The sequence below is a fragment of the Pleurodeles waltl genome, chromosome 8, assembly GCF_031143425.1.
Source record: "Pleurodeles waltl isolate 20211129_DDA chromosome 8, aPleWal1.hap1.20221129, whole genome shotgun sequence".
Classification (NCBI taxonomy): Eukaryota; Metazoa; Chordata; class Amphibia; order Caudata; family Salamandridae; genus Pleurodeles; species Pleurodeles waltl.
This window is the reverse complement of record NC_090447.1, coordinates 451,544,318-451,569,889: the sequence shown is the minus strand read 5'-3', so window position 1 is coordinate 451,569,889 and position 25,572 is coordinate 451,544,318. Positions and strand designations below refer to the sequence as shown.

At 46.7% G+C, this 25,572-nt stretch overlaps 1 protein-coding gene across 4 annotated transcripts in view; it reads left to right on the top strand.

Moving 5' to 3' along the window:
- LOC138250027 (lysozyme g-like) overlaps window positions 1-25,572 on the top strand; it is a 283,730-nt gene that overhangs the window by 48,565 nt on the left and 209,593 nt on the right. For all 4 annotated transcript variants that reach the window (XM_069204385.1, XM_069204386.1, XM_069204387.1 and 1 more), the window contains exon 2: window positions 8,395-8,473. In XM_069204385.1, coding sequence (XP_069060486.1) covers window positions 8,404-8,473 — 70 coding nt within the window. In that variant the 5' untranslated portion in view covers window positions 8,395-8,403. The remainder of the gene's footprint in view (window positions 1-8,394; window positions 8,474-25,572) is intronic.

The window sequence follows — 25,572 nt, the reverse complement described above, 5'->3', positions numbered from 1 at the left end:
TCTGTGACCTCCCACACAACCCTACTAAATTCTCCTGCATTCATCTCACCCTGCTACTATGCTCTCCCTAACCCTTCCACATACTCTTCCCCCCTCCACCCCCCTTTATTCATCCCAAGCCTTTGGATTGAGTAAATTAAGGATATACTCCCAATTAACACTTCTGGATTTCTTTCCTCCTCCACCCCTCCATTACTCCAGTCAATCTAACTAACAAACTCTCATATCCGCGGCTCAAATGAACTCATAATAATACTAAAACTGTACTCATTATTAAATGATAGTAATCCATCACTAATTCTTGTTGGGTTCCAGAGTAGCGTGCTACTCATCGAAAAGCGCTTCGACGCCTCGTCAGGGGTAGTAAGCGCTATATAAATACGATTACAATACAATACAATACAATACATGGCCTCCTGGCATGATCTGAGGCTCCCATATGGAGATGGAGTTGCGAGTGGTCAGGAATCCCCCGAAAAAGGATGCCAACCCGGGACATCTCCCGTGACCCAGAGGAACAGGAAGTCAATCTGTGATGATGCCTTGTGGCTGGTGAGGTGTGGGTATACATGGAAGCATGAGAGTACCATGTCCCCCACACGCCGCAGAGCACAAGGGAGTCAATTCACACCCACAGCTGGTGGAAGTGAGACTGACGCCCCATCCCTGGAGATTCAGTGAAGTCTAGCTCTGAATCAGGAACTGCATTTATATCCCCTCCAACAACAGTGGTGCCCTTGTGTGGAAGCCCAACAGTATTGAAACAGGGAGGCCAACGTGGGGGCAAGCAGCTTGTTTGGCACATAGACGGACAGAGAGTTATATTATCTACCTTGAAGGAGTCCCCTCCACCCTGATATACTTCCAATGGGGGTCTGAGTAACTACTGATGACCACAAGGGGGAAACCCCTGTGGAGGAGAATTGCCAATTCACTGTACCACTTGGTGAACCCAGAGTGATAGATGCTGTTGTAGCCGTAGTGCCGGAGCAACGGGCAGTGCTCCCCCAATAGGTGAGTTTCCCACAACGCAAAGACGGTGGGCTGAAAGAACCTAGCGCAATGAGGAACTGCGGTGCACTTGATGCAATCCAACAGGCCATTCACATTGCAGGACAAAATTGTACCCATAGTGATGGGAAGGACTGGGTGAATACAGAACAGAAAGTGCCAGAGGGACACCGCAAGGATCTACCCATGTCAGGACGATCTTGGGTTGGACACCACAGTAGGGATGAAGGCAGGGTAGATGGTTGAGGCATCCTTGACATAAGGACTGCAGAGCAAAACAAACACAACGTAGCATAACTCCTCATTCACCTACTCCACAACCCCATACTTCTACCCTGTAAGCATTTGTTGGTGTATGCCAAAGCATAACAACAAGCACAACAAATAACATAACAAACCATAAAAGACCTCCTCGCTTGCAGGAACACATATCAACCCGCCACATGTACCAATGCATCAAATAAGTGCACCCCTCACTTCCCAAAAGGGAGCAACAGCTACCAGAGCGGACAGCCCGCAGTTCAGCCTGACCGCCCAGTAAAAAGTTCAAGCGGGGCAGGGAAGCGCTCTGGTGTACAGTCCAGCCACTCCGATCCATTCCCCTCACGGACAACAGGTTGCCATTCGTCAAAGTAGTCTCACTGGCCATGGGGTGGCCCCGGTGGCTATGAGATTGTGTCTTTTCTTCCTGGAGGATTTTGGAGGGGGTGGAGAGAGCTCCTGGCAGCCATGGGAATGTAGCCAGCAATGACATCTTCTCTGCATAGCACAAGCCTCTCAGCTGCCCATTCCCAGCCACTCCGATCCATTCCCCTCACCGACAACAGGTTGCCCTTCATCAAAGTAGTCTCACTGGCCATGGGGCGGCTCCGATGGCCATGAGATTGTGCCTTTTCTTCCTGGAGGATTTTGGAGGGAGGTGGGGAGAGCTCCTGACAGCCATGGGAATGTACACAGCAATGTCATCTGCTCGGCATAGCACAAGCCTCTCAGCTGCCCATTCCCAGGCCTGTTTCAGAGACTCAAAGTAATAAGTTTTAGAGTTAAGTCTTGCCAGGAAAAGGAGCATATACTAGAAATTGAGAGCACTGATCTTCTGTTTAGCATCATTGAAAGAGTGTCTACGCTGTTGGACCATTCATGTATAGTTAGGAAAAATCATTTGCCGAGAAGCCTAAAAATAAAGGTCAGGGAGTGCCCGGGCATCATTGAGGATGGTGTCCCAATGGTTATGAATCCAGGCAATTCTCAGACCTTGGGAACCACAATCCCTGTATCTGACGGATGGATCTTGCTGCAAATAACAGGGAAGATCTAATACCAAAATATTCCAAAATTTGGGCAGTCTTAGCAATTGGGGTTACCAAACATAATATAGCGATTACTTGGGGTAAAGCCATGGCTCTGACTTTGGAGGAGTGGGAATCCAACCTATATTGCTGTCAAAGGGTAGAAAGAGTGGTGTACCAGAGTTGGGGATGTCCCATAAAATGGGAAAATCTGAGGACCCTGGTGTGTCACCAGAGGAAGCACAACTGCTGGGCCATAATAATGCAAATTCACATTAGCTTGGGGAGTCACACCATTGATGTCATGCTTCAAGTCCTCTGTTTTGGGGCCGTAGAACGATTGATAGTTGGATTTTGAAACAATTGATAATCAATGTTGCTATCATTGTGTTCTGTGTCTGTCTGCAATAGTGAATATATGTTTGTAATATCCTGAGCTTTTCTTAAATAAAAAGAGTTTAAAAAAAAGAATCCAGGCAACGAGCATGTATGATGGGGCCCGGGGGGAGTCTCTGGACCAAGGACGTGTGTGGAGACTCCATGGCAAACCATGTTGACAGTTTGTCCTCAGGGATTCAGAACCGTACCCAGCACTCTAAGAATTGCTCTGTGTCTGAGGCCTCTGAGCCCCAAGGAATCCAACCAACCGAAGTTTATTCCTGCGTGACCTATTCTCTGTCTCTTCAGTGTGCTGCTCCTGCACGGCGGTCGACTGAGTGCACTCTACTCTTGCTTCAGTGACTCAGGTGGTGGCATTCCTGCGATCTTGGCGCAAGAAAGAGATGTCCACTTTCACCTCCCCCACTTTCCTTTCCACTGCCTCCAGAGAGTCCTGGATTGCCTAAAGGATCATGGCGAGGTTGGACTGGGCGAGACTGTGCTGCAGTGCCAGGGAGTTGCCGGTGGCCCTCGTAGAGTTGGAAGCCACTGTCATGTACTGGTCCGCGGTTGTCTGTGCTGGCATCGGAGAAGCAGGTCTTTCTTTCCATTGGCTGAGCATCAAGAGTGGTTGGAAGGAAGAAGTTCCATGGCCTTGAGCTGGTAGCGTGTCTTCACATTTGTCGCAATAAGGTCCCCAGTGCCACCAGCAATCACCAGTTTAACAAGCCAACAGCAGGAATGGGGGAAGAAAATCCCCCACAAAGAGGTGAATTCACTGCCCCCCAAAAGGAAATATCCCTCAGCGTCCCCGGCAGTATGAAGCTGGGGGTAGGAGGAAAAAGGGTCCTGGGATCCAGAAAGTGCACCCCATAACAAGGGGAGACAGTGCCCTTGCCCCAGTCCAGTATGGTGCCCCAGGCGGGGCATCAGCTTGACCTCCAGTCCCTCCCAGGCCTGACCAGGCACCCCCTGCAGCCACTGCAGGCCACTGGGTGATTATAGTTAGGTCTGTTTTTTTGTTGTTTTCCCAATAACTTCTTCCCAAAACTTTCCCGAAAAACTCTCATCCGTCTCAAATTCTCCCTGGAAAGTTTCGCGGTGATACCACAAAAAATGCTGAACAGATTTACACAAAATTTAGCAGAAAGCTATATCGTGGTCCAGAAAGCATGCTTTTTTGTGATTTGGGGAAAATCTTTTCAGCAGTATTTGAGTAATTAATGCTTGAAAACTTTGTAAATTTCACAGTACAGAGGATCTGCCGATAAGACAGGTCTCATGCTGAGGTCTGATTGGCTGCTGCCACATCAACAACGATGCCCTGAGTCCTAGAAAAATATAAAAAATGACATAAGAGGGTGGGTAAGGATACCGTGACTCAGTATGCCTAGGGTCAAAAAAAGTTTCCCTACCAAATGTTTTAAAAAATGTTGGCTCACACGCAACTGCCAAAAGTACCCTCTCCAGGATGGGCCTGGGCCCAGGAAGAATGGCAGAAAACCTCATTTATGGGAGGTTGAGCAGGTGGCCCACCTCCCCAAGACTGTAATGGAACCAGTTACCCCCTCCTCCCATGCTGGTTCAGTTACTATCCCCTGGGGAGCCCATCCTAGGAACACAGTGGTTTCCCTCCCCGCATTATCATGGGCATGAAAACGTATGTCTGCTCTCGCCTCGCGGGAGCATTTTTTAAGCTCCCGCTGGATGGGAGCAAACGTGCCTTCCCTGCTTGAAGGAGCCTGGGTAGGGGAGGCATATCTTCTCTCACTCGGTGCAAGTGAAAAGAGATGCTCCCGCCAGGTGGGAACAGACTTTTGTTTCCCAGTCCATGTTCTTGCAGACAGGGAAACACACATTGCTCCTGCATGATGGGAGCAAACAAAAACAGCTGTTCCTGCTAGGTCGGAGCAATGCTGGTTCCTGCAGCATGAGGGGAGGTGGCCGGGAACATGGGGCCTTTGCAGCTCCCCCTGCACCTCCATGTTGCTGTTTGGTGAGTTCCCCGGGTGCGTACTGGGGCACCCACCTAGAAGTAAGACAGGTGCCAGATGATGGTGTTCCTGATGCCACAATAGGCTAAGAGAGGGGTCACCTCGTCCCCCTTTAAGTTTATTGAAGCCCCAGGGGATGGGGTCCCCAGGGCCTCTTAAGGCTCTAGTAGTGGGGCCATGTGGCCCCACTCCCCTTTTGATTGCAATTCAGCCCTGGGTGATGAGAATCCCCAGGGCCCCTGTCAGCTCAGGGGGCCACGTGTCACCCTCTCCTTAACATATATGTTTTGGCCCCAGGGATGGGGTGCCTCGGACAATTATTAGCTAGGACAGGGGGACCATGTGCCCCACTACCCTTAATAAAAAAAGAAAGCTCCGGGGCCCAAAGTGGCTTGGGGAGAAGGGGCTACACCAATAGGCTGTGTGCGGTGTGGTGTTGGCTGCCTGGGATGGATGGACGCATGGCCTGGCCTCACTCATGACATCATTGATAATATCACTGCAACATCTGCAATTAAATTATTGATAAGAAAGGTGTGCATTGAGGGGTGTGACTTATAGTTACGTTAGGCCACAATTTTTAGTTACTTGATGTAACAATAACTAGTGAATTTCAGTGGTTTTGTACATTTGAGAATGTTCCATTGTCCCTGAAATTTTCACCTAACTATATTATTACTTAAACTTTTGTTTTCAGCGAATATATATATATATACATGCATATCTAATATATATATATGTATTTATTACAGTGTTTGGCCGGTATCTGCTCAACAAGGAACAAGTTACAATCCATTATGGTGCATCAGGGCTGTGTAGCCATGCAAACGTTACTTTCTTTATTTGCTTGAGATTTAAGTTCTGAAATGCCTTTGAAGGGTTTGAATGGGAAAGCAGGGGCGTGGCTGCCATCGGTGCAGCAGGTGAAGTGCCACCAGGGTCCAGAGCCCTGGGCCCCACTGAACTCCAATAATTACTGCATTTACTATCCCAACGGCAGTATACGGGTAATTTTCCTTGCTTGCACTGGGGCTCATGCCTGCTTGTTACTCTACTGTGGGGAAGGGCATCCCACAGTGACATTTCAGAGCACCGGCAGTTAATAGGTTTGAGTGATTTAAGCAACTTCGAAATGTGAAACTTGGCAGTGCGTTTTCATGGATTGCTGCATGTATTAATAAAACACTTGCATGCTGGTTGGTTGGCAATGGAACCAGAAAATGTGCGTTACATTGTGTAATATCACGTCAGCCATGTTGTTCATTCTTTACACTTAAGTAAACATATAATTTCATGTTTTTGTAACAGCCCTTGATATTACCATTGGGTCAATACAGAGCCTTCCTCTTCTTTTCTCACTTCGGAGCACTGCACAGTGCATGTTTACAGTGCAAGGCTATAGTCATCATTGCAAGTCTAATTATTGTGTGACAAGATTATGAGTATCCTAAATTGTTCTATGCAGAAGCTATAGTGTCCAGGACCATCACATGAGGCACGAGGTCGTTGCTTTTTAATATAATTAATATTACATAAAGAAGAATTATGTGCACCATCCAGTCCTTTAGAAAGCTAAGTCATGTGTTTGGCTATGACACACACAGGCTCATTAATGTGCCTCATCATATATACTTAAAAATACTATGTTTAGGTCAATTAAGGTTTTGAAAAGCAACTCTCCAATGGCCTGAGTCAATTGTTTACTTCTGGTTTATTGCAGATAATGTGTCATCTTGGCCTTATTTTGAGTAACAACTCTAGCTGGCCAACATTGACAATAACAGGTTTTTACTTTTTGCAGCTACTAAACAGCATTGCCAAAAAGCAATGGCACATCCAGAAGGTTTTCACTAGCAAATCCAAAAGGCGAAGCATATTGGCTTTGCCAATGCACGTTTCGTTATGTAACTTTTCTTCCATTCCATATCACTCTGAACAACAGGTCCCTAAGTTAATGGTATTAAGTTCACCAAACTTGCAATGCTGAGTTAGTCTTTCCAGGATTTCAATGTATGATCTTCAAATCACATATCACACTAGGTGTCATTGGCAAGTATTTAACTCGGTGAGCCATCATGCGAGGATGGAGTGGGAGATGCAGGTTGGGTGAAACTGGAAAGGAATGGGTATGTAAACGTATCTAGCTGTCAGGTGAATCTGACAGACATCAATCTTGAATGCCTTGCAAAAATCAGGCTTTCCATATTTAATGTGAATGCTTTAAATAGCTAGCAAAATGTGATCAACAGCTGTAATCTAAAATCTTGACTGCAGCGACTAGGCAATCTGAGCAATACAGAACCACTTTCCACTTTTAATGGCACTGAGGAAGTTTTGGGTAGACCACCATACACTGCATTAACTCCCCCTAACAGCTGTTATCCTGAAAATTTCAGAAAGGATTAGCGCTGCAATCTTGTGTGACAAGTGACCCTCAGGTTTGATAGATTGAACAAGAATTATCCTGTTGCCTGATGATGATAGTCTGTGAAGCAGAGTTTGGGCAAGAGGTACAGTTACTGGAGTAGGCAAGGCTTGTTTCTTAACCAGGGATGGCTCCTACGTTAGGGCAGAGGAGCGTTACCACGCCGCCAGCAGCAGAAGCTGCAAAACCTTTAACAAACGAAACAATAATGAGCCATGTTTATTATCATTTTGTTTGTTAAAGGAGCAGGGCCATGGGGTGACGTGCAGTCGGGGGAATGCACTGTGCACTCCCCTCAGTGCACATGTATGTTTGCCGTGCTGTCTCGGCCCGGCCAAACACACATGCACAGTAGTCTCTCTCCAGCCCAGCAACACAGTTGCTGTGTTGAAGAGAGCCTGCACAGGCTCCCAGTCTGCCTGTGAGCTCCCTGGCTGGGTGCTCCCATTCAATCCTGATGCTGCTCTGAGCAGTGTCAGGATTGGCAGGAGGTCAGGCTGTGAGCCTGTGCCTGCCTGCAGCGATGGGAGCAAGAGGAGTGGCGTGGCGCGGGAGCAGAGCAAGTACGTTTTTTTCTTTTTTTAAAATATTGTTTAATACATTTTAGCAGAGAAAGCAGATCAGTTTGGAGAAATGTATATCACTGTGTATACCACCAGGAGGAGGGGATGGAATATTACTTGAGTTTGTTCACACTGATCTTGTGCATTTTGGCAATGAACAAATTGAACTATTTTAATGACTGATGGTGAGTGTGAGCAATTTGGTTTTTAAAGTGAGTTGATGCAGTGTTTCACAGCTAAAATATTTGTTAGGGCAAATGTATGAGGATCTAATTTTGCCTTTGCAGTTGTTTGCTAAGCTAGTGTAAATAAGGCTTGCTGTGGTTTTCTTTATTTTTTTTGCTGTTGTCACGTTCATTAGAGTACCACTGTAATCCATTTAAGCTAGAGCATTAAGGAAATTGAGGTTACCATGCCCATTGTAAAGGTCTGAGGTTGTAAAGATATTCTTGAAAGACAGCTTTGGGCAGGAACTGCTGTGCAAGTACATCAAAGAATATGCTTTTATGTGAAAAGTTCAAAGCCTTTAGAAAATACAATCCACAATATATTAAAAAAATTGAATTTGTTTACACGCCCTTCGTTATATGTAACCATGAAGGCCAAGATTAAGCAATCATTAGTTTCAACATGCCTTTTTGTGGTGCTTTCCATTACAGCAACCTTGAATTAAAATTTGTAGGGCATTGGAAAATAATACTGATTTTGTTGATACATTTGATGTTTCTCTCCAGATTCCTCCTATGGCCTCCAGGACAAAAAACAGCAACATGTTTGTGGTTTTGACGACCCTGCTTGTAACGGCTTTCATTGGTAAGTAGCTGCCCAGCCCTGTATCCATTGCTATTTTCTTGCTATTGAATGCTGATCTTCATCTAATCCCGTGCAGAATTGCACAGTTTGTCTGGACATTCTCCAAAATCTGATTCCAAAGTAGTTCTTTCTAGTGATATTGCATTTGCTTAGTGGATATTCTATGCATCTTTTAATTGTGAAATTGTATTAAGACCCTTATGTAGACTTTGAAGGACCGGGTACTCGGCACAAACTGTGAGGAGTTCCCTGTCTTCTAAAGTCATGGCCTGCCTGCTCTGTTTAGAGGTATTATTATTATTAAATATAGATACGTTTATTGGTACATATGTCCTTAAAGAACGCTAAAAATACAATACAATAAAAAGAAGACAAAACAAATCATCCCCATACTAATACAGGGAAAATTAATACTTAGAAATTGCAATTGGTCGCGATTCTATATTTTATAAAAATTTGCTTATTACCCAAAAGTGCAAATGCCTAGTTTCTTGACTGTGTCTGATATATTTAAGAATTGATTTTAAAAACTTTCTACAAGCAAGTATGTAAAAGGGGCAATTAATAAAACATGATATATAGAACAATTCATCTTTGAAAAACACTGACACACACCATTTTTGTCCTGCTTCTTTTTATACCATTCTGGTCTAGAGACAATCAGATTACAAGCAAGCCACATTTTAAGAATTGGTATATGTAGCTTGGGATCTGGTAAAATTGTTATATGTGGAAACAGATCTGCTTGAACTAAGGTATTGAGTGTAAGCATAAGAGAAGGTTTGTTGAGTAAATAATATATATCCAACCTTTGGGATACTTGAAGGGTAGAGTCTCTCAAGGTAAATTTGTTTGGAAATTGCACCCACATTTCTACAGTTCAAAATGAGCTACGCATTGTTTTAGTTTAATTTATTCTTTTAACCACAACTGTGGCCCGTTTCCTTTCACTGGTAAGGATTTCCTCCCAACATAGCTTAGATATTTTTGTAGGATGTTCACCTATAGTTAGATTATTTACAAAACTTAGAAGTCGAGAGCCTGCCATGTGGTATGAAGATGTAAGATGTGATTCACACTGGATGCTTTGGAACACGGTCCCCTGAAGCTAACTAATCTCACACTTTAATGCTGCACTCTCAACTGGCGCCCAAATGTACCAGGATTCTAAGCACAAAATCTCCATTCCATACAGAGCCAGAGGAGGAATTTTACATTCATAGGCTTTTAAAAAGGAACCAGTGAAAACCCACATAAACCTTCTTAAATTTTAAAAGGGCCCCTGTTTGTGGCAGGATTCCTGCCTTTATTGCCTTCATGTGTGTAGGAGGCTGGCCTGGTTTGTAGTGGGTACCTAAGGTACTTACACCTTATACCAGGTCCAGTTATCCCTCATTAGTGAAATGTAGTCAGTGTCTAGAAGCCAGGGTGTCCAGAGGTAGCTGTAGGCAGAGCAGCCAAGGCTGAACTAGGAGACATGCAAAGCTCTTGCAATACCACTGTAGTTACACAGCACTTACACACAAGAAAGACAATACTCAGTGTTACCAAAAAAAAAGGTACTTTATCTTAGTTACACAAGGCCAAAACTATCTCAGAGGCTATACTCCCTTAGGAGGTAAGTAGTATATATACAATATGCACTAGTAACCAAAATCAGGTAAGTAAACAGTCATAAAATAGTGCAAATAGTGAACATCACCATAGGTTACAATGGAACACAAACCATGTACTAAAATAGTGGAATGCGAATGTTGGTTTCCCATCTAGGCAAGAGTAGTGTGTAGAAGGGCGCTGGGAGTGTAAGAAAACAACAAAGGTAAGTAAAGTACCCCACCCCAGAGCCCAGGAAAGCAGGAGTAAAGTACAGCAAGTTTCCTCAGAACACACTAGAAGTCATGGTAAAGAATTATGCAAAAACCAAGCAAGACTGCAAGACACCAATGATGGATTTCTAGACCTGAACACCTGTGGATAGAAGAGGCCAAGTCCAAGAACAGTTGAAGAGACCAGGAGTAACAGGATCCCCTGCTAACCTGAATGAAGGTGCGAAAGTGGAATCTCCGGTTGGAAGAAAAAGTCAGAGATGCACCAAAGAAGACAGCTGCAATTTCCTGCTTGGTGCAAGAGATGTCCCACGTCGAAGAGATGAATGCAGGCTGGGTTTCATCGCTGGATTCCGCCAACACGCCTTGGCTCACACAAGAGACACATTTGGTGGGAAAAGGCCCTACCCGGTCCCAGGAGGGACCTGGAGGTCTCAACTCAGACTGAGGAGACAGAGAGGGCTCTCAGCACTTCAGAGAGCACTCAGAAGACCAGGCAGTACCCACAAGACTCCCAGGAAAAGTGGAGGTCATCGAAGCACTACACAAGGGGATCCCATGCCACAGGAGAACAACTCAGGGAGCTGAGCATCACAGGATAGAATGCCAGGGACCTGGGCTATGCTGTGTACCAAGGATTCCTTGGAGAAGTGCACAGAAGCCCTAGGAGCTGCAAAACACATGGTGCACAGGGGTACTGTCTGGCATGGGGATGCAAGCTCTTACCTCCACCAAATTTTGACAGTGGGACCTTTGGACAGTCAGGGTCACTTCAGTCTACCACTTGTGTTCCAGGATCCACGCCCGTTGTCAGGAGAGGGGACCCAGAGTACTGGTCGTCACTGCAGAGAGGTGCCTGCTGAAGCAGGGAAGTGATACCATCACTCCACGTGAGATTCCTTCAGTCCTTCTGGTGCAGGATGAAGAGAGGCAGTCGTCGGAGTGTGCACAACCTGGAAACTGTTGCAGTTGCTGGTAGGAGCTGAAGTTACAGAGTTGCATTAGCCTTCTTGGATATTTTGTTGCAGTTGTAGAATTCCTGGAGCAGTTCTGCAGTTGATCTGACAGTAGAAGGTGAAGCAGAGGTTGCAGAGAATTCCTGCTGGAGTCTTGCAATCCGAATCTGAGGAAACACCCAGAGGAAAGACCCTAAATTGCCCTGAGAGGGGGATTGGTCACCTAACCAGGTAAGCACCTATCAGGAGGGGCCTCTGACGTCACCACTGGCCACTCAGATGCTTCCAGAGTTCCCTGACCATCCCAAAAACAAGATAGCAGAACCCGGGGACACTCTGGAGGAGCTCTGGGCACCACCCCTGGGGTGGTGATGGACAGGGGAGTGGTCACTCCCCTTTCCTTTGTCCAGTTTCGTGCCGGAGCAGGGACTGGGTGTCCCTGAACCAGTGTAGACTGGATTATACAAGGAGGGCACCATCTGTGCCCTTCAAAGCACTTCCAGGGGCTCTGGGAGGCTATCCCTCCCATGCCTGTAGCACCTATTTCCAAAGGGAGAGGGTGTAACACCCCTCTCCTAAAGGAAATGCATTGTTCTGCCTTTCTGGGATTGAGCTGCCCAAGACCCAGGAGGGCAGAAGCCTGTCTGTGAGGTAGCAGCAGCTGGGGCTGCAGTGGAAACCTCAGAGAGCTGGTTTGGCAGTACTGGGTGTCCATGGTGGAGCCCCCAGGGTGCATGGAATTGCCCCCATACCAGAATCAGTATGGGGGTACAGTTTCCAGTTCTTAGACACCTTACATGGCCATATTCGGGGTTACCATTGTGAAGCTACATATATGTATTGACCTATATGTAGTGAACACTTATAATAGCGTCCCCGCACTCACGAAGTCTGGGAAAATGGGCCTGGACGACATGGGGGCACCTCTGCTAGTGCGGGGGTGCCCTCACACACAGGTACTATGCAGCCTTCAGGGTCTGAAGGTTAGATATGTAGGTGATATATAAGTGACCTGGTGCTGTAAAAATTGCTGTGAAATAGTGCTTACACTATTTTACTCAGTCTGCAATGGCAGTCCTGACGAAGTGTTTGTACGAGCTCCTTGTGGGTGGCAAAAGAAATGCTGCAGCCCATAAGGATCTCCTGGAACTCCAATGCCCTGGGTACCTAGGCACCATATACTAGGGACTTCTAAGGGTGGTCCAGTATGCCAATCTGGGGGGAAATATGTAGTCACTGGACTATAGTGACAAATTTGGAAACAGAGAGAGCATAAGCACTGGAGTTCTGATTAGCAGGACTCCAGTGACACAGTTAACCATACTGACAAAACAGTAAAACATACTGACCTGTAGGCCACAAACCATAAGCACTGGGGTCCTGACTAGCAGGATCCAAGTGAAACAGTCAAAACACACTGACAATCAGGCAGAAATTGGGGGTAACATGCCAATAAAGATGGTACTTTCCTACACACCTCCCCTCCCAAATGAGGAACAATAAGGCTAACCTTGCCCAGATGAGTCTTCATTGTCTAAGTGGAAATATCTGGAGAGTCCATCTGTATTGGAGTGGGTACTCCCAGGTCTATGTTCCACTAAATAGTCCATTCCCTGTAGGGAGATGGACCACCTCAGCAATTTAGGGTTTTCACCTTTCATTTGTTTAAGCCATAATAGAGGTTTGTGGTCTGTCTGAACAATAAAGTGAGTATTAAAGAGGTATGGTCTCGACTTCTTCAGGGCCCAGACCACAGCAAAGACCTCCCTCTCTATGGCAGGCCAACTCTTTTCTCTAGGGGTCAACCTCCTGCTGATAAAAGCAACAGGTTGATCCTGGCCCCCAGTGTTAAAACGTCATAGAACTGTCCCTACCCCTAATTCAGAAGCATCAGTTTGAACTATGATTTTTTTGGAGTAACAATGGCTTTTTAGGACAGGTGCAGAGTACATGGCCTGATTGAGCTCATCAAAAGCCTTTTGGCAGCTAGCTGTCCATAACACAATTTAAGGCATCTTTTTGGATGTGAGGTCAGTCAGAGGGGCAGCTATACTGCCATAATTCTTTATGAACTTCCTATAGTCTCCTGTGAGGCCTAAGAAGGCTCTCACTTGGGTTTGAGTTGTAGGGGGAGCCCATTCCATAATGGTATGGATTTTCCCCTTCAGTGGTGCAATCTGTTCCACGGGTGGACCAGGTGATCATACCAGGTGGAGCTAAAGACACCTATATCATCTAGATATGCTGCACTAAAGGCTTCCAATCCTTTGGAGGACTGTACTCACCAACCTCTGAAAAGTGGCAGGTGCATTTTTCAATCTAAAGGGCATAACAGTGAACTGATAGTGCCCTCCAATGGTTGAAAATGCTGTTTTAGGTTTAGCATCTTCTGAAAACGTAATCTGCCAATACCCTATAGTTAAGTCTAAAGTGCTTAGATACCTGGTAGAAGCCAGTTATATATCAGCTCATCTGCCTGGGTATAGGGTGAGCATCAGTTTTGGTTACTTGATTGAGACCTCTATAGTCAACACAAAACCTCATTTCCTTTTTACCATCTTTACTGTGAGGCTTTGGGACAAGCACAACTGGGCTAGCCCAAGGACTTTCAGAAGGTTCAATCACTCCCAGGTCCAACATTTTCTGTACCTCTTGTTTAATGCAGTCCTTGACATGGTCAGGCTGCCTATAAATCTTACTTTTGACAGGTAAACTGTCTCCAGTGTCAATTGTGTGCTCACACCAGGTAGTTGTACCTGGAATCAGTGAGAAGAGATCAGAGAACTGATCTAGGAGATTTATGCAGTTGTCCTTCTGCTCAGCAGTAAGGCAATCTGCTAATACAACTCCCTCCACTAAGCCATCAGCTTTAGTGGTGGAGAAGAGGTCAGGGAGAGGGTCACTCTCTTCTTCCTGCCCCTCATCAGTGGCCATGAGCAAGGTTAAGTCAGCCCTGTCATAATAAGGTTTTAGGCGATTGACATGAAGGACCCTAAGGAGACTTCTGGCAGTGCCCAGGTCTACCAAATAGGTGACCTCACCTTTTTTCTCCACTATGAGATGGGGTCCACTCCATGTGTCCTAGAGTGCTCTTGGGGCCACAGGCTCCAATACCCACACCTTCTGTCCTGGGTGGTACTGGGTTAGGACAGCCTTCAGGTCATTCCATTGCTTTTGGAGCTCTTGGCTGGCCTGAAGGTTTTTTCTGGCCTTTTTCATGTACTCAGCCATTCTAGATCTTAGGCCAAGTACATAATCCACAATGTCTTGCTTGGGAGCTTTTAATGGTTGTTCCCAACCCTCCTTCACAAGAGCAAGGGGACCTCTTACAGGGTGTCCAAAGAGGAGTTCAAAGGGGCTAAAGCCCACTCTTTTTTGGGATACCTCCCTGTAAGCAAAAAGGAGGCATGGCAACAAGACATCCCATCTCCTCCTGAGTTGTTCAGGGTACCCCATGATCATGCCTTTGAGAGTTTTATTAAACCTCTCAACCAGTCCATTGGCCTGTGGATGATAAGGAGTAGTGAACTTGTAAGTAACACCACACTCCTTCCACATAGCTTTGAGGTATGCAGACATGAAGTTACTACCTCTGTCTGACACCACTTCCTTAGGGAAATCCACCCTGGAAAATATTCCCAGGAGTGCTTTTGACTCTGTAGGAGCTGTAGTGGTCCTTAAGGGTATAGCTTCAGGATACCTAGTGGCATGGTCCACTACCACAAGGATACATCTATTGCCTGAAGCTGCTGGAGGGTCAAGAGGGCCAACAATGTCAACCCCTACCCTCTCAAAGGGCACCCCAACTACTGGAAGTGGAATTAAGGGGGCCTTAGGTGTGCCACCGGTCTTGCCACTGGCTTGGCAGGTCACACAGGAGTGACAAAACTCCTTGGTGTCCTCTGAATTATGAAGCCAGTGAAACAATGGAACAAGTCTGTCCCACGTTTTACTCTGGCCCAAATGCCCAGCCAAAGGAATATCATGAGCCAAAGTCAGAAGAAACTCCCTATACTGCAAAGGGATGACCAGTCTCCTGGCAGCTCCAGGTTTAGGGTCCCTTGACTCAGTGTAGAGGAGGTTATCTTCCCAATAGACTTTATGGCTATCAGTGATATCCCCATTCTGCTGTTTGACAGGTTGCTGTCTTAAACCCTCTAGGTGGGACAGGTCTGCTGTGCCACACTCAGCTCTTCCCTAGCAGGCTCCCCTGCACCCAAAAGGTCAGCAGTGTCTGTTGCTAGATCATCTGGTGTAGGTTCTGCACAGGGAGAGGATTCCACCTCCTCAAAAGGGGAATCTTCTGTAGAGGGAGGGATGGTGGACAAGGATTTACCCTTTCTTCCCTTAGCTTTTGGGAGCACTTGGTCCATTTTTCCAGGATCCAAGTTTCCCTGTCCTCCTTGCTTCTGGGCCTGAGCCATTGTGAGAGCAAAGATATGCCCTGGAATGCCCAGCATTGCTGCATGAGCCTCCAACTCCACTTCAGCCCAAGCTGATGTCTCCAAATCATTGCCTAGTAAGCAGTCTACAGGGAAATCAGTGGCTACCACAACTTTATTTGCCCCCCCCCCAGTTGAGATTCAAAACAGCCATGGGGTGGCTAAGAGTGTTGTTATGAGCATTAGTCACTTGGTACTGCTGACCAAGTAGGTGTTGTTCAGGGGCAACCAGTTTCTCAATCACCATAGTGATACTGGCTCCTGTATCCTTGTAGGCCTCAATCTCAACACCATTTATTAGGGGTAGTTGCTTGTACTTACCCATATTAAGGGGACAAGCAACCAAGGTGGCAAAATCAATAGCCCCATCAGAGACTAAAACAGCCTCTGTGGTCTCCCTAACAAGACCAACCCCAACTACATTACCAATGGTGAGCCCAGCTACACCCTTTGATTGGCTATTTGTAGTATTCTTCCCACCACCACTGCTATTACTAGGGGCACTAGTGGACACAGTTGGGGTTGTGGTAGTGGGAGCCTTGGTGTTTTTCTTTGGACAAGTGGAATCACTTGCCCAATCTTTGTCCCCACCCTTGTCTAAAGACTTACCATCCTTCTTTTTGCCATCCTTGTCACCACCTGTATGAGCTTTTCTGCTTACTCTTGTTCTGACCCATTTGTCTGCCTTCTTTCCCAATTCTTGGGGAGAGGTCAGATCTGAGTCTACCAAGTACTGATTCAACAAGTCAGACACACAATTATTCAAAATATGCTCTTTCAAAATAAGATTATACAGGCTTTCATAGTCAGTCACCTTACTGCCATGTAACCATCCCTCCAAGGCCTTCACTGAACAGTCTACAAAGTCTGTCCAGTCTTGAGAGGACTCTTTTCTAGTATCTCTGAACTTTATCCTGTATTGTTCAGTGGTTAAGCCAAATCCATCTAAGAGTGCATCTTTCAAAACTTTGTAGTTGTTGCATCACTCTCCCTGACAGTAAGGAGTCTGTCTCTACCTTTGCCAGTGAAAGATAGCCACAAGATAGCAGCCCACTGCCTTTGAGGGACCAACTGTACCATACAGGCCTTTTCAAGTGCAGAAAACCACTTATTTATGTCATCCCCCTCCTTGTAAGGGGGGACAATCTTATGCAGGTTTCTTGAATCTCTTTCTCTAACAGGATGACTATCAAGAATACTACAGCTGCCACCATGGGGAACTAACCCCAACTTCTGTCTTTCTCTCTCTACATCTAGAGACTCCCTGTCTAAGGCCAACTGCTGCTGTCTCAGCTTCAGTCTGGCCTCTTCCAACCTCAGCTTTCTGAGTTCTCTATCTAGGGTGTTATCCTCAGGGTGGGAGGTTTGGGAATTCTCTGATACAGAGGTAATGTTGGAATTAGCAGAAGTGTACCTTTCTCTAGCTACCTGAACCCTAGTGACCTGGCCTTTTGGAGTGAAAGGTGCCCTACTGATGTGTGACCCCTCCTACTACCAGCTTCACTAGTTGGCCTGATACTTGAAAAGTCTTTTGAAGTACCCTCGCCAGAGTCCTCAGGGCCCCCCCCTGATTCTATCTGGGTACCCCCCTCCTCTACCTCCTGATCCTGGGTTTGACTGGTCTGACTATGGTCACTTTCAAGGAGAAGGCTAAGAAGGAGCTCTCTGGTAGGGTTCTTACCAATCCCTAAACTCCTTTCTATGCAGAGATCCCTCAAACGTTTAAAGTTTAAATTGTCATAAGTTGTCTGCACAATTTTAGGAGTGGCCTCTAATACAGACATAGTTGAAAGAAAGAGTTTAGGGGAGAGAGAAAAAGTTTAGAAACTTTTACAGAAAAGAGAAAAACTTTTTCAAACTTTTCTAAAACTTTAAAAGGAAAGTAAGACTGTTTAGGTATATTTGTAAGTATTTAGAATATGGTTTTCTTATGAAAAGCACCAATGACAAAGCGGTAAAGCAGTTACAAGTACTTATCCCAACGCGGCACCACCAATGTAGGAGGTTGGCCTTGCTTATAGTAGGTATCAATGGTACTTACACCTTGTGCCAGGTCCAGTTAACCCTTATTAGTAGATTAGTAGTGTTCTAGCAGCTTAGGCTGAAAGAGGTAGCTATAGCAGAGCAGCTCAGGCTGAACTAGGAGACACGCAATGCTTCTACTATACCACTGATATCATCTAGGTACTATATCATACTCAGAGTTACTAAAAATAGAGGTACTTTATTTTAGAGACAATATGCCATAAATATCTAAGAGGATATACTCCTTTAGGAGGTCAGTAAAATACACAAAATATACACACAAACCAAAATCAGGTAAGTAAAACAGTCAGAAAGTAGTGCTAACACTGTAGAATACAATAGGATGCAATAGGCCTAGGGGCAACACAAATCATATATTAAGAAAGTGGAATGCGAACCACATAGGGAACCCTGACCTAGTGTAGTGTGTAGAGGGTCGCTGGGAGTGTAAGAAAACACTAAGGGTGTCCAAGATACCCCACCCCAAGACCCTGGAAAGTAGGAGTAAAGTACTACTATTTCCTCAGAAACACACTAAAGTCGTGATAGGGGACTTTGCAAAGATCACAACAGACTGCAAAGCACTGAAGACGGATTCCTGGACCTGAAGACCTGTAAAGGAAGGGCACCAAGTCCAAGAGTCGCTAAAGTGTTCGGGTGGGGCAGGATCCCACGAAACCCCAGATGAAGGTGCTAAATGGCTGCCTCTGGATGGAAGAAGCTGAAGATTCTGCAACAACGAAAGGTGCTAGGAACTTCTCCTTTGTGCAAAACAAATGTCCCACGGGGTGCTGGAGAATGCAGAGTTGTTTCCTTGGCAAAAGACCACAAACAAGCCTTGCTAGCTGCAAGAGTCATGGTTAAAGAAAAAGGGTGCTGCCTGGGCCCAGGAAGGACCAGAATGTCACCACTTGGGAGAGGAGACAGAGGGGGCCCTCAGCAACATAGAGAGCCTATTCACAAGATGGTAGCACCCACAGAAGTCCTTAAAAATGGGTTTAAGAAGTCTGAACATGGCGGTCATCTCAACACTGCAAAATAGGGTCCCACGACACCGGAGATCAACTCAGGGAACTGAGCATCGCAGGACAGAATGCTGGGGACCTAGGCTTGGCTGTGCATGAAGAATTTTGTGGAAATGTGAACAGAAGCCCTTGCAGCTGCAGATCACGTGGTGCACAGGATTACTGTCTGGAGAGGGGCGGCAAGGACTTACCTCCTCCAAATTTGGACAGTTGGACCACTGGGCAGTCTGGGTCACTTGGGTCCACCACCTGTGTTACAGGGGCCACGCTCATCACAATGAGAGGGGACCCAGAGTACCGGTGAAGCTGAAGTTTGGTGCCTGCTGAAGCAGGGGGAAGATTCCGTCGAACCACTGGAGATTTCTTCATGGCTTCCAGTGCAGAATGAAGGCAGACAGCCCCCAAAGCATGCACCACCAGGAAACAGTCGAGAAAGCCGGCAGGATTAGGTGCTACAATGTTGCTGGTAGTCTTCTTGCTACTTTGTTGCAGTTTTGCAGGTGTCCTGAAGCAGTCAGCGGTAGATCCTTGGCAGAAGTCAAAGAGAGAGGTGCAGAGAAATTCTGGTGAATTCTTGCGAAGACCCTAAATAGCTTTCAGAGGATGATTGGCCACCTAGTCAGGTAAGCACCAGTCAGGAGGGGCCTCTCATGTCACCTGCTGCCACTGACCACTCAGAGGCCTCCAGAGTGCCCTCACACCTCTGGATTCAATGTGCCAGAGGTCTGGGACACACTGGAGGAGCTCTGGGCACCACCCCTGGGGTGTTGATGGACTGGGGAGTGGTCACTCCCCTTTCCTTTGTCCAGTTTCACGCCAGAGCTGGGCCTGGGGGCTCCCTAAACTGGTGTAGACTGGCTTATGCAAGGAGGGCACCATCTGTGCCCTACAAAGCATTTCCAGAGGCTGGGAGAGGCTCCCCCTCCCGAGCCTTTATCACCTATTTCCAAAGGGAGAGGGTGTTACACCCTCTCCCTGAGGAGATTCTTTGTTCTGCCTTCCTGGGACTGGGCTGCATAGGCCCCAGGAGGGCAGAACCCTGTCTGTGGGTAACTGCAGCGGTAGCTGCAGAGAAAACCCCAGAGAGCTGGTTTGGCAGTACCCGGGTCCATAGTGTAGCCCCGGGGGTGCATGGAATTGGCACCCCAATACCAGATGTGGCATGGGTGGCAATTCCATGGTCTTAGACATGTTACATGGCCATATTCTGAGTTACCATTGTGAAGCTACATATAGGTATTGACCTATGTGTAGTGCATGCATGTAATGGTGTCCCTGCACTCACAAAGTCCGGGGAAATGGCCCTGAACTATGTGGGGGTACCTTTGCTAGTGCAAGGGTGCCCTCACACTTAGTAACTTTGCACCTAACCTTCAGGAAGTGAAGGGTAGACATATAAGTGACTTATAAGTTACTTAAGTGCAGTGAAAAATGGGTGTGAAATAACGTGTGCGTTATTTCACTCAGGTTGCAATGGCAGCCTATGTAAAGATTTCTCTGAGCTCCCTATGGGTGGCAAAAGAAATGCTGCAGCCCATAGGGATCTCCTGGAACCCCAATACCCTGAGTACCTAGATACCATATACTAGGGAATTATAAGGGTGTTCCAGTGTGCCAATTAAAATTGGTAAAAGTGGTCACTAGCCTATAGCGACAAAGTTAAAGGCAGAGAGAGCATAAGCACTGAGGTTCTGATTAGCAGAGCCTCAGTGACACAGTTAGTCACTACACAGGGATACACAGTCAGGCCACAAACTATGAGCACTGGGGTCCTGGCTAGCAGTATCCCAGTGAGACAGGCAAAAACAAACTGACATACATGTAAAAATGGGGGTAACATGCCTGGCAAGATGGTACTTTCCTACAGGGTATTAGCCCAAAAGATGAGCTTCAAAGGGGAAACATTATTTGAAGGGCAAATGGGGATTGTAGGAGGCTGGCCTGGCTTGTAGTGGGTACCAGAGGTACTTACACCTTGTGCCAGGTCCAGTTATCCCTTATTAGTGTAGAAGAGGTGTTTCTAGCAGCTTAGGCTGATAGAAGGTAGCTATGGCAAAGCAGCTTAGGCTGAACTAGGAGACATGTAAAGCTTCTACTATACCACTGGTGTCATATGCACAATATCATAAGAAAACACAATACACAGAAGTACTAAAAATAAAGGTACTTTATTTTTATGACTGTAGGAGGCTGGACTGGCTTGTAGTGAGTACCAAGGGGTACTTGCACCTTGCACCAGGCCCAGTTATCCCTTATTAGTGTATAGGGTGTCTAGCAGCATAGGCTGATAGATAATGGTAGCTTAGCAGAGCAGCTTAGGCTGAACTAGGAGACGAGTGAAGCTCCTACAGTACCACTAGGGTCACTTGCACAATATCATAAGAAAACACAATACACAGATATACTAAAAATAAAGGTACTTTATTTTTATGACAATATGCCAAAGTATCTCAGAGTGTACCCTCAGTATGAGGATAGCAAATATACACAAGATATATGTACACAATACCAAAAATATGCAGTATAGTCTTAGAAAACAGTGCAAACAATGTATAGTTACAATAGGATGCAATGGGGACACATAGGGATAGGGGCAACACAAACCATATACTCCAAAAGTGGAATGCGAACCACGAATGGACCCCAAACCTATGTGAACTTGTAGAGGGTCGCTGGGACTATTAGAAAATAGTAAGGGTTAGAAAAATAGCCCACCCCAAGACCCTGAAAAGTGAGTGCAAAGTGCACTAAAGTTCCCCAAAGGACATAGAAGTCGTGATAGGGGAATTCTGCAGGAAAGACACAAACCAGCAATGCAACAACGATGGATTTCCAGTCAAGGGTACCTGTGGAACAAGGGGACCAAGTCCAAAAGTCACAAGCAAGTCGGAGATGGGCAGATGCCCAGGAAATGCCAGCTGTGGGTGCAAAGAAGCTGCTACTGGACAGTAGAAGCTTAGGTTTCTGCAGGAACGACAAGGGCTAGAGACTTCCCCTTTGGAGGACGGATCCCTCACGCCGTGGAGAGTTGTGCAGAAGTATTTTCCCGCCAAAAGACCGCCAACAAGCCTTGCTAGCTGCAAATCGTGCAGTTAGTGTTTTTGGATGCTGCTGTGGCCCAGGAGGGACCAGGATATCGCAGATTGCGTCAGGAGGCAGAGGGGACGTCAAGCAAGACAAGGAGCCCTCTCAGCAGCAGGTAGCACCCGGAGAAGTGCCAGAAACAGGCACTACAAGGATGCGTGAAACAGTGCTCACCCGAAGTTGCACAAAGGAGTCCCACGTCGCTGGAGACCAACTTAGAAAGTCGTGCAATGCAGGTTAGAGTGCCGTGGACCCAGGCTTGGCTGTGCACAAAGGATTTCCGCCGGAAGTGCACAGAGGCCGGAGTAGCTGCAAAAGTCACGGTTCCCAGCAATGCAGTCTGGCGTGGGGAGGCAAGGACTTACCTCCACCAAACTTGGACTGAAGAGTCACTGGACTGTGGGGGTCACTTGGACACAGTTGCTGGATTCGAGGGACCTCGCTCGTCGTGCTGAGAGGAGACCCAAGGGACCGGTGATGCAGTTCTTTGGTGCCTGCGGTTGCAGGGGGAAGATTCCGTTGACCCACGGGAGATTTCTTCGGAGCTTCTAGTGCAGAGAGGAGGCAGACTACCCCCACAGCATGCGCCACTAGGAAAACAGTCGAGAAGGCGGCAGGATCAGCGTTACAGAGTTGCAGTAGTCGTCTTTGCTACTATGTTGCAGTTTTGCAGGCTTCCAGCGCGGTCAGCAGTCGATTCCTTGGCAGAAGGTGAAGAGAGAGATGCAGAGGAACTCGGATGAGCTCTTGCATTCGTTATCTAAAGTTTCCCCAGAGACAGAGACCCTAAATAGCAAGAAAAGAGGGTTTGGCTACCTAGGAGAGAGGATAGGCTAGCAACACCTGAAGGAGCCTATCAGAAGGAGTCTCTGACGTCACCAGGTGGCACTGGCCACTCAGAGCAGTCCAGTGTGCCAGCAGCACCTCTGTTTCCAAGATGGCAGAGGTCTGGAGCACACTGGAGGAGCTCTGGACACCTCCCAGGGGAGGTGCAGGTCAGGGGAGTGGTCACTCCCCTTTCCTTTGTCCAGTTTCCCGCCAGAGCAGGGCTAAGGGATCCCTGAACCGGTGTAGACTGGCTTATGCAGAAATGGGCACCAAATGTGCCCATGAAAGCATTTCCAGAGGCTGGGGGAGGCTACTCCTCCCCTGCCTTCACACCATTTTCCAAAGGGAGAGGGTATAACACCCTCTCTCAGAGGAAGTCCTTTGTTCTGCCATCCTGGGACAAGCCTGGCTTGACCCCAGGAGGGCAGAAACCTGTCTGAGGGGTTGGCAGCAGCAGCAGCTGCAGTGAAACCCCAGGAAAGGCAGTTTGGCAGTACCAGGGTCTGTGCTACAGACCACTGGGATCATGGGATTGTGCCAACTATGCCAGGATGGCATAGAGAGGGCAATTCCATGATCATAGACATGTTACATGGCCATATTCTGAGTTACCATTGTGAAGCTACATATAGGTATTGACCTATGTGTAGTGCATGCATGTAATGGTGTCCCTGCACTCACAAAGTCCGGGGAAATGGCCCTGAACTATGTGGGGGTACCTTTGCTAGTGCAAGGGTGCCCTCACACTTAGTAACTTTGCACCTAACCTTCAGGAAGTGAAGGGTAGACATATAGGTGACTTATAAGTTACTTAAGTGCAGTGAAAAATGGGTGTGAAATAACGTGTGCGTTATTTCACTCAGGTTGCAATGGCAGCCTATGTAAAGATTTCTCTGAGCTCCCTATGGGTGGCAAAAGAAATGCTGCAGCCCATAGGGATCTCCTGGAACCCCAATACCCTGAGTACCTAGATACCATATACTAGGGAATTATAAGGGTGTTCCAGTGTGCCAATTAAAATTGGTAAAAGTGGTCACTAGCCTATAGCGACAAAGTTAAAGGCAGAGAGAGCATAAGCACTGAGGTTCTGATTAGCAGAGCCTCAGTGACACAGTTAGTCACTACACAGGGATACACAGTCAGGCCACAAACTATGAGCACTGGGGTCCTGGCTAGCAGTATCCCAGTGAGACAGGCAAAAACAAACTGACATACATGTAAAAATGGGGGTAACATGCCTGGCAAGATGGTACTTTCCTACAGGGTATTAGCCCAAAAGATGAGCTTCAAAGGGGAAACATTATTTGAAGGGCAAATGGGGATTGTAGGAGGCTGGCCTGGCTTGTAGTGGGTACCAGAGGTACTTACACCTTGTGCCAGGTCCAGTTATCCCTTATTAGTGTAAAAGAGGTGTTTCTAGCAGCTTAGGCTGATAGAAGGTAGCTATGGCAAAGCAGCTTAGGCTGAACTAGGAGACATGTAAAGCTTCTACTATACCACTGGTGTCATATGCACAATATCATAAGAAAACACAATACACAGAAGTACTAAAAATAAAGGTACTTTATTTTTATGACTGTAGGAGGCTGGACTGGCTTGTAGTGAGTACCAAGGGGTACTTGCACCTTGCACCAGGCCCAGTTATCCCTTATTAGTGTATAGGGTGTCTAGCAGCATAGGCTGATAGATAATGGTAGCTTAGCAGAGCAGCTTAGGCTGAACTAGGAGACGAGTGAAGCTCCTACAGTACCACTAGTGTCACTTGCACAATATTGTAGGAGGCTGGACTGGCTTGTAGTGAGTACCAAGGGGTACTTGCACCTTGCACCAGGCCCAGTTATCCCTTATTAGTGTATATGGTGTCTAGCAGCTTAGGCTGATAGATAATGGTAGCTTAGCAGAGCAGCTTAGGCTGAACTAGGAGACGTGTGAAGCTACTACAGTACCACTTAGTGTCATATGCACAATATCATAAGAAAACACAATACACAGTTATACTAAAAATAAAGGTACTTTATTTTTATGACAATATGCCAAAGTATCTTAGAGTGTACCCTCAGTGAGAGGATAGGAAATATACACAAGATATATATACACAATAGCAAAAATATGCAGTATAGTCTTAGAAAACAGTGCAAACAATGTATAGTTACAATAGGATGCAATGGGGAAACATAGGGATAGGGGCAACACAAACCATATACTCCAAAAGTTGAATGCGAACCACGAATGGACCCCAAACCTATGTGACCTTGTAGAGGGTCGCTGGGACTATTAGAAAATAGTGAGAGTTAGAAAAATAACCCTCCCCAAGACCCTGAAAAGTGAGTGCAAAGTGCACTAAAGTTCCCCTAAGCACAAAGAAGTCGTGTTAGAGGAATAATGCAGGAAAGACACAAACCAGCAATGCAACAACTGTGGATTTCCAATCTAGGGTACCTGTGGACCAAGGGGACCAAGTCCAAAAGTCACAAGCAAGTCGGAGATGGGCAGATGCCCAGGAAATGGCAGCTGCGGGTGCAAAGAAGCTTCTACTGGACAGAAGAAGCTTAGGTTTCTGCAGGAACGAAATAGGCTAGAGACTTCCCCTTTGGTGGACGGATCCCACTCGCCGGGGAGAGTCGTGCAGAAGTGTTTTGCCGCCGAAAGAACGCTAACAAGCCTTGCTAGCTGCAAATCGTGCGGTTAGCGTTTTTGGACGCTACTGAGGCCCAGGAGGGACCAGGAGGTCGCAAATTGGACCAGCAGAGAGAGGGGACGTCGAGCAAGACAAGGAGCCCTCTCTGAAGCAGGTAGCTCCCGGAGAAGTGCCAGAAACAGGCACTACGAGGATGCGTGAAACGGTGCTCGCCGAAGTTGCACAAAGGAGTCCCACGTCGCCGGAGACCAACTTAGAAAGTCGTGCAATGCAGG